At 43.4% G+C, this 9,234-nt stretch overlaps 1 protein-coding gene across 1 annotated transcript in view; it reads left to right on the forward strand.

The window, feature by feature from the left end:
* megf6b (multiple EGF-like-domains 6b) overlaps positions 1-8,866 on the forward strand; it is a 65,675-nt gene extending 56,809 nt beyond the window's left edge. The window contains exons 25-38 of the mRNA XM_085353307.1: positions 66-194; positions 284-412; positions 2,502-2,630; positions 2,777-2,905; positions 3,355-3,483; positions 3,656-3,787; positions 3,875-4,003; positions 4,099-4,227; positions 4,994-5,122; positions 5,273-5,401; positions 5,945-6,073; positions 6,164-6,292; positions 7,868-7,996; positions 8,311-8,866. Coding sequence (XP_085209433.1) covers positions 66-194; positions 284-412; positions 2,502-2,630; positions 2,777-2,905; positions 3,355-3,483; positions 3,656-3,787; positions 3,875-4,003; positions 4,099-4,227; positions 4,994-5,122; positions 5,273-5,401; positions 5,945-6,073; positions 6,164-6,292; positions 7,868-7,996; positions 8,311-8,375 — 1,745 coding nt within the window. The 3' untranslated portion in view covers positions 8,376-8,866. The remainder of the gene's footprint in view (positions 1-65; positions 195-283; positions 413-2,501; positions 2,631-2,776; positions 2,906-3,354; positions 3,484-3,655; positions 3,788-3,874; positions 4,004-4,098; positions 4,228-4,993; positions 5,123-5,272; positions 5,402-5,944; positions 6,074-6,163; positions 6,293-7,867; positions 7,997-8,310) is intronic.
* Positions 8,867-9,234: the final 368 nt, after the last annotated feature.

Below are 9,234 nucleotides of genomic sequence, written 5' to 3' on the forward strand. Positions count from 1 at the left end.
ATTTCCACTTTTGATCAGCAGGGTTCAACAGGAGGTAATGATATTGTTTGTCTCTCACGTGGCAGCGTGCCCAGCTGGTTTCTATGGGGAAGGATGTAACCGAAACTGTAGCTGCCGTAACGATGGCATCTGCCACCCGGCCAGTGGGCAGTGTGCATGCACGCCGGGCTGGACCGGACCCAACTGCACAAAAGGTGAGTTTATACATCAGAGAGAAGTGATCACCTGTACAACAGGTAAAGAACAGGTCACAAGATGTTTGTTTTTGGGTTGTTTTTCTCAGAGTGCCCTGCTGGGTTTTATGGAGCAGACTGTCAGCAGCGATGCTTGTGCCAGAATGGAGCCACTTGTAATAAGACCAGTGGAAAATGTGCATGCGCCAGCGGCTGGACAGGCACAGCCTGTGAACTGGGTAAGACTGAAGGATGGTGTGAGTAAGAGTCTCCATGTGTTACCACTAAAGCACTCTCACATGGATCAGGAAAAAAAACTGATTTATTGTAACTTGAGTCTTATTTTTGTACTTTTGGCTGTCGCTAATAGAAAAAGAAGAACACTATGCTGAAATCTAAAAAATGCTGACATAAATCAGTTCAGTTCATTTTATTTATATAGCACCAAAATTACAGCAACAGTCGCCTCAAGGTGCTTTATATTATTAAGGTAAAGACCCAACAATAATACAGAGAATACATAAAAAACCCAGACAATCAGATGATACCCTATCAGTGAGCACCTGGCAACAGTGGGAAGGAAAAACTTCAATTAAATAGGAATAAATCTGCAACAGAAGCAGGCTCTGGGAGGGGCAGCCACCTGCTGCAACCGGCCAGGGATGAGTGGCGAGAGACAGGATAAAGACTGTGGAAGAGCCAGAGATTAATAATAACTATTAAATGCAGGGTGATGTATAAACACAGAGAGTGAAAAAGGTTTGTGAAGAGGAAATACTTACCGCACGATGTCCAGCAGCCTAGGCCTATTGAAGCGTTAGGGGATTCAGGGTCACCTGATCCAGCTCTAACCACATGCTTTATCAAAAAGAAAGTTTTAGGCCAAACTCAGAGCTGGAAGCTGAAGGCTCTGCTTCCCATTCTACTTTTAAATATCCTAGAAACCACAAGTAAACCAGCAGTCTGAGAGGGAATCGTTCTGCTGAAGTATTACAGTACTGTAAGGTCTGATTATTCTTAAAATTAGATTCTGGATTTAACAGGGAGCTAATGAAGAGAAGCCAATATGGGAGAAATATGCTGTCTTTCTAGTCGCTGTCAGCGCTCTCGCTCCAGCACTTTAGATCAGCCTGAAGCCTTTTTGGGGAGCTTTTTGGAGCCCGATAATGATGAATTACAAGTCCAATCTAGATGTAATAAATCATGAACTAGTTGTAAACCCAGTGAGGTTAAGCCTGTTTATCTGAACAATTTCATTTGAAGCTAAAATTGAAAAATGAGCATGTTTGAAATGTTATAAATAATCCGTCACCGTGCAGGAAAACCGCTCACAGGTGTGACTGTCCTTTGTTTTAGTCTGCGTGGCCATCTTCTTGCTTGTGTTTCTCATTGTTACCATATTTCCAGATTGGAGCAATTTTCTTTTTGGATACATTCAGAGATATACAAAACACACCAACCCCCGAAAAGATTGACTGATTTACCAACATCAGGATCTCATACAGATCTGGATGTATATATATTCACACCTCTGTTTTTAATTCCAGCTAAAGCAGAAGATCAGCCCGTGAACTAGCATCCTTATGAGACTGTACTTCTCTATAGCGGTAATGTGATCATTTGACATAGCTGTATAGATTCTTATGTGGTAATTCAGCCTCATCTAGTTCCAAACCACCCCCTGAAGCCACAGAGACGTCTGATTTTTGTGAAGCTGCAGTGATGTTGGTTAGTCACAACAGAAACGCAGAAGAATAAAATCACCTGAACCTTGAAGTAAACATTTAAAACAGTGGCCTGTGGTTGTTTTACTTTGCTCAGGAAATGCATGAGACTGAGTTCAATTTGCTGCCTTAGCTCATTTGTTTTTGCCTGCAGTCTGGTTATTTGCTGGCAGCGAGCGCATTTCTGCACCACAGACCGTGCTCCTTTGCAAAAGTCTCTGTCGACCTGGCGATGACATTCCAGCTCCTTCTCCCTCTGAGCTCCACATCACACACTATCCTCCCTCTGTGCCTGTTACAACCTTTCCCCATCAGGCTGTGCCAGGCCCAGCCCCCTCTTTGTGCTCAGGAAACCTCTAATCCTGTCGCTGGAATGTCTTCCCCCTCCAAACTCTGTGGCCACTACCTGTGATTGCCAACTTCATACTCAGTCCAATTATAAACTGTTGGGGGAAAAAACGAAGCCATTTTTGAACTCCTCAGCAGAAATGTGACAGAGCAACTTCCCCTTTTGTGCGCTGTTGAAATCAAGATGTCTCTGTTCTTTCTCTTCGTCTGTCTCACTTGTGTTTCTTGCTGTGCACGCTGCTCTGTGTTTACACAGAATGCGTGACCGGCCGATTTGGGGCGGACTGCCAGCAGCGGTGTGAATGTGAGAACGGCGGCCAGTGTGACAGACGGACTGGACGGTGCAGCTGCAGCGCTGGCTGGATTGGAGAGCGTTGTGAGAAAGGTGAGACCACGAGTGAAAAACGAACTCACCTACAGAAATTTTGACGTCATGGGGAAGTGCTGCATTGTGGAAACTCTACCACTCTGATTGCAGTTCTGAGGGGTTTTGTTAATTATAGCCTCTCATTTGCACATTTTTCTGCTCAGCGTGTGATGCTGGACTGTTTGGCGTCGGCTGCCGGGAGCGATGCCAGTGTCTCCATGGAGCTTCATGCCACCATGTCACCGGAGAGTGCCAGTGTCCACCAGGGTGGAGAGCGAAGCTCTGTGATAAAGGTAAGAGCCCACAGTCAAGGAAAATCTCGTGCTCTTGCAAACTCTAGTGGGCGAAACTTGCACTGTTTCAATGATTAACTCTATATTTGAATTTTTTTGCATTCAAGGGCAGAATAAGGGAAAACGAAACGATTTCGATTGAGCTCCTTGACCTATTTTCGCATTTTTTATGCAAGTTTTCATTTTTTTCTGAGCTGTAGTTGTGCATGTTTATCCCTTTAATTCATTTCTTATTAAATATAAGGCACACAGGTTTTATTCCAGTCCATTTATCGTGGCCATGTCCACCTACTGTATGTTACTCCTAATTGCACGTGTGGCCTATAAGAGTGAACACTCCTATGCAACTCCTTTTCTCTTTTTTTTAACTGTTTTAATTCCCATGAAGAGTTAAAACTGGGACATGCAGAACTAAATGTCGCATTCTCTTTTCCTTCCACATCCTTCAGCATGTTTGCCGGGTACATTTGGAAAGGGCTGCATGCAGCGCTGCAGCTGTGCACAGGGCACGTCCTGCCACCACATCTCTGGAGAGTGCGGCTGTCCTCCCGGATTCACTGGCAACGGCTGCGAACAGAGTGAGCTCCCCAGGACTAACTTTTTCTGACAAATTACATTCAATGCCACAGTCCTTCCTAAGAATTATAAACACTGCAAAATTAAAGAGACATTTCTGGTGCCTCAGAAAGTAAAAATGTCTTTAAGCATACTGTTTATTAATTATTATAATGAACCTTTCCTTTTTATCAGCTTGTCTGCCTGGAACATTTGGGCAGAACTGTAACCAGGTCTGTCAGTGCTCTGAGACAAATCAGCTCTGCCACCCGGTGTCTGGATCATGTTACTGCGCTCCAGGTTACCACGGCCCCAAATGTGCTCAAAGTATGCATAAACAGCATATTCATACATAAACACTAAACCAAGGGAGCATAATAAAACATTTTTACCCCTTTTATTATTCATTTTTAGTCTGCGGAGAGGGTCGGTATGGTCCAAACTGTGAGAGAGAGTGTCAGTGCGAGAATGGAGGGAAATGCATTACTTTCACTGGAGCCTGTGAATGTCCAGCAGGATTTATAGGACCGCGCTGCAACATCAGTGAGTCCGAGTCAAACTTTGATGATGACGTTAATTAAATAAATAAGTGTTACGGTGTGGAGTGAAAAGGGTGTGATGCATCCTTGTGGTCACAGCGTGTCCAGCTGGGCGCTACGGTGTCAACTGTGTCCGGGTGGCATTGTGTGGAGAGGGAGCCCAGAATGACCCGGTCACCGGTCGATGTGTGTGCGCCCCCGGACGCAGAGGAGAGGACTGTGGAAATGGTGAGCTTTCATTATTGCTGATACATTTGTGTTGTATGGCCTGTGAGCTAGATCTCTGGAAACAGGCCCTCTGTTGATTTCAAACTCTTCTTTTATGTTTCCATTCATGTAATAAGGGCTGTGTAAGTATTATATCATATATCCAGCTGTAAATAGTACTAGGACAATAGAGGTACAACAAGACGGTGGATAAGTTGTCTATATAGAAAAGGCACCCTAGAAAGGCTGAGTCACTCTGAAAGACTATTTGTATATTTCATCATCTACAGTACATCATTTAATGAATAGAAAACTTGAAGTCTGTAAATAAAAGACAAGGCTGAAAACTAATACTGAATGGCGTAATCTTCTGAGATTACCTGCTGTGGTGGCACCGCTTTTAAACAGTGCACAGGAACAGCACTGGCGTTCACTCTGCTAGACCTCATTGAATGTGTGGGGTTACGTGGGGGGGCTTTAGTACACATAGCATGGGATGATGTCTCTTTCAAGGCTCTGCTTATTTCAGCAACACACTGACGAACTCCATTCTTCACTTATTACAGGAGCATGAATCCACAGTAAGAGACTGGGTGCTAACCTGGCCCTCCCACAGTCCACACCATTGAAAACATTATGAAAATACAACAGGAGGCTCCAGATTACTGTTTACCTGTAATCCTTTATAATGAGCAAGAATAGAAGACTGTGCTTTCAGAGCTACAGCATGTTATGACACTTGCCTGGATATTTTCTTAAGTTTAATTGGAGTGTGTGTTTGCCTCAGGCTGCCCTGCAGGCTGGTTTGGGGCAGAATGTGCTCAACGCTGTAACTGCAGTAATGGAGGCGTGTGCGACTCTGTGACCGGCAATTGTACCTGTGGTCTGGGCTGGACTGGTGCACACTGCAACAAAGGTGATCACCTACTCTTTTAAAAAAACATCAAAATATTGTATTATTGCATCTGTCCATTACCACATATTTGATCTGTTGTAACATGTTGAATCTAAACATAATCAGGTGTCACAGCGAGTCATGTCCTCTGTTTTATTCTTCCTGTCCCAGAATGTCCCGCGGGAAGATTTGGTGCCAACTGCCAGCTGAAATGTAGCTGTCAAAATAATGGCACTTGCGACAGAGTGACGGGGACGTGTCAGTGCGGTCCAGGCTACTATGGGCATCTATGTGAACATGGTGAGAACTGAACACGCACACAAACACAAAGAATGACCTCCGTTGTTGTCCAAAAACATATCAGTAAGTCATGTAGTTGCACAACATCCTGCTCTGTTAATGCTTTTTGTATATGTTGTATTTTTTTTTTTAAATATCTTCTGTTCACGGTTGCTGAAGTTTTGAATGAAGTCAAGGCTGTGTGAGAGATTGCAGTACATGTAGTGAAGAAGAATGTACACATGAAGCACCTCAGTAGTATTTAAGGTCCTGATGGGATCATTCATGCCGATGCACAGATGTCACAGTAGAAGAAGTCTTTATAAAATCCTGAAATTTAACTTGTATTTATCTGAACACACTGAACATCAAAAGGCTTCGAAGGTTTACATTTCGATCAAATCAGCCCAGCATTTGTACTCTAACCTTAAAGCTCCACTTTAAAGGTGTCAGATTTGAGCCCTTAAGTTTACAGTCATTTATTAATTAATGCACAGGATTTAAACTTTAAAGGTCGACTTTTATTCTCCTCCCATGAATCCCCCTCCCTCCCAAACTCGTTAGCCTGCCCCCCTGGTTTCCACGGCCCGCTGTGTCGGATGCAGTGTGACTGTATGAACGGCGCCTCCTGTCACCCGGTGTCGGGTCAGTGTATCTGTTTTCCAGGATTTCACGGAGCGCGCTGTCACAGAGGTCGGTCTGATCTGTTCTCCCAGTTGAAATCAAAGAATAACTGGCGTGTTTTTGCCTATTTTATTCTCATGTTTTCAATCATTCACTCAGCGTGCGAACGGGGTCGCTACGGTCAGGGCTGCGTCCACATCTGTGACTGTGAAGACGACGCTCAATGTGATCCTGTGTCAGGAAGGTGCCTCTGCTCCTCGGGGAAGACTGGACCCAGATGTGACATTGGTAATCTCTCACGCATTTTTGAGAATACACAGCCATCAAACGCGTACTGCATTTCATCAGTGACATCACTTTCAGCTGATGTGCCTTCATTACTCATTAGCAATGATGAGTTATGCAACAGAGATGCTGCTATGATGAATGCACTGTATTTACTTCAGCATACATGTGATGATGGCAGTCACATACACAATCAGCTTGTTCCTTTAATATGGATGGAAGAGACGAGTATTTCAGAGAAATAAGTGGAAGAATTTGTTCAGGTGACGGTTAAGATGAAAGGCTACAAAAGCAACTATGATATAGAAATTGGAGAATGTAGTAAAAACACCCCAAAGCTACACGTGTATGCTGGGCCGGTGGAAGGAGTGAAACTCTTGCATTGGCCAATTCTCCAGCTTAGACCCTAACCCAAACTGATTTGGTTTAAGACTTGAAGAGAGCGAGTGTGACTCACTGCAGCGGCTAGCCTGAACTAGCTTGCAGGCGTCACATACACACACAGCTTTCTTACCAGTAAAGGTATTATTGTATAAATGCACGTAAAGAGTTGGTAAAATAGACTTTTAGTAAATACTTTGATGCCTAAAAATGGCTCCTGTCATATATAGTGCCCAGCTACATTTAGAAACAGAGGAAAACCGATATTACAATATGAAAAGACAAAATCAGAGACATTATTCATAATTTAATTAAATTACCATATGCACCAAAATTGCAAAATATTTGGAGATATAGTGGGCATTCCTTGTGTTGCACTGAATATTTTTGGATATTAGTGTTAAAAAGTGTTTGTTTTATATTATTTGAGAACAAGATTTGACATTTTTATATTCTGACCTCAAATGAAAACATATGAAGCAAAAATGTGTTTCCCTCCACTGTCAGCATGTAATATACGCTGATCAGGCATAACACTGAGTGGTTGGGATGTGTTGGGAGCCAGTGAACATTTTGTTCTGAAAGCTGTTTTAGAAGCAGGAAAGATGGAGGCATAAGGATTGGTGTGAGTTTGACAGGAGCCACATTGTGACGGCTTGATGAGTGACTCAGAGCATCTCTTAAAACTGCAACTCCTGTGAGGTGTTCATGGTCTGCGGTGGTCAGTATCTATCTAACATAGTCCAGGGAGAAGTGAACCAGCGACGGGTCATAACGTTGCGCTGGGTCGGTGTACAAGCCTATTAAACTCGTAGGGTTTTAAGGGAATTTTGAATCCTTAATGTAGCCAATACAAAAAAGATGATGTGAAGTCAGCAGTACTTCTGTTTGAAGTACTTTTCTACTAAAATTTAAATCCAGTTTTCTATGTTTAAGAGCTTTGGCTAACATTCACACACTCATGCTTCCTGGATGCATCTGGGAAAACTAGCCCAAGGATATGTCTACATGCAAACCAGGGAAACTGGGGATCAAACCACTGACCCTTCAACCAGTAGGCATCCCACTTTACCTCCTGAGCCACAGCTGCCCCGTAAACAATACTTGCGCTCGATATTTGAGTAAATGTACTGCGCCCTCGCCATTTTGTAGCTTTATTAAACTGCTTGGATTTTGCTTTTCACCGTTGGCTGTCAGACTGCAGAGAGAATCGTTACGGGCCTGACTGCTTAGAGACCTGCGAGTGCGAGAACAGGGCGCAGTGCGACCGTCGCAACGGCCGCTGCGACTGCCTGCACAGCTGGATTGGACCGTCCTGTCAGGAAGGTACAGCAGTGACTAACACACACTCACACACACCCTGCCGTTTTAACACTTACGTCATGAAAATATCCACACGGAGGGCAGGTGAAGGCCTCCGCTCGCCCTCGAGTGAGAACAGAAGTGACAGATCTGCTGACCTGGTGAAATGGGAGTAAGTAACCAAGTGTAAGTGCTGACAGTGTTTAGTTATTGTTTGTGAGGGGCAGAGCTGCAGAGGCTGCACTTTCCACTTTTTTGGGGGTTGTTATTCTGATCAAATGTGAATGCTGTGCGTTTGCTGAGCTGGATTTCTCAGCTCGTTGTGTCCGTCGCCTCAGGTGGACCTCCGCGCCTCACCTATGGGAGCAGCTCAAGACAATCACGGCACGACAACTCATTATAGCAGCTCCAACCAGCATGAAATCTCAACTGGGACAGGAGTTTTAAACTGAAGTGACTCCAGTGAGTGAAAGCTCATGACAGGGAACTGTAGCAGCTGGGAGATTCATGGAAACGGACGCTCTGATGAGAACTGCAGTTCCATGTTTGCACCCGTCTGGATGATTTTTTTTTTTTGTGCCAAAGTGTCCTTTGAACTGTTGGGGTTAAACTGTCACTTGCAGGTTGTGATTTCCAAACATAACCCGTCTCACCTTCAGGATAAGCATTTCTTCTTCCAGAGTGCAGTGCGAGGAAGTCGCGGTCAGGTTTGCTGCACTTTCAGCCCATTGTGTTTTTATATGTTTGCCCTCAAAATACAGCAGAAGGTACTGTATAAGAAAAATACTCTACTTTTGTAAAGATGTTGGCGATATTACTGAATATGATGCAGTTCTGTCATTTCTATGAAGTTGTTTTCAGTCTATACAACATGAAGTATGACCCTTGGGTAAATGGTGCTATGATGCTTTACTGTACAACAGATTCTATTGATCCTCACAAGCTTTATGCTATATGACAGTAAAGCACACTCCTGATGACTACACATGCTGTAATGACAGTTTTTAAAGTTCAATGTAAACCACTTCAGATCATTTGCACCTCTTTCAGGATTTTTATTTTTTGTATAAATTGCCTCATATTTATATTTCATAAATAAGTCATAAATGCATCTTTTGTTTTCTACTGGATAGAAGAGGCTTGGACGCTCTAACAAATCCAAACATTATGAATAAAGATGCCAAAATAAAAACAGACACAAGTTGGTGGTTTTTAACCATTCTTATTTTTATCATTAATTCATTTTCATTGAAGATCATAAG

The sequence above is a fragment of the Diplotaxodon limnothrissa genome, linkage group LG5 (assembly GCF_057381915.1).
Source record: "Diplotaxodon limnothrissa isolate DT_005_m linkage group LG5, D_limnothrissa_male_GT1.1, whole genome shotgun sequence".
In the NCBI taxonomy this organism is placed as follows: Eukaryota; Metazoa; Chordata; class Actinopteri; order Cichliformes; family Cichlidae; genus Diplotaxodon; species Diplotaxodon limnothrissa.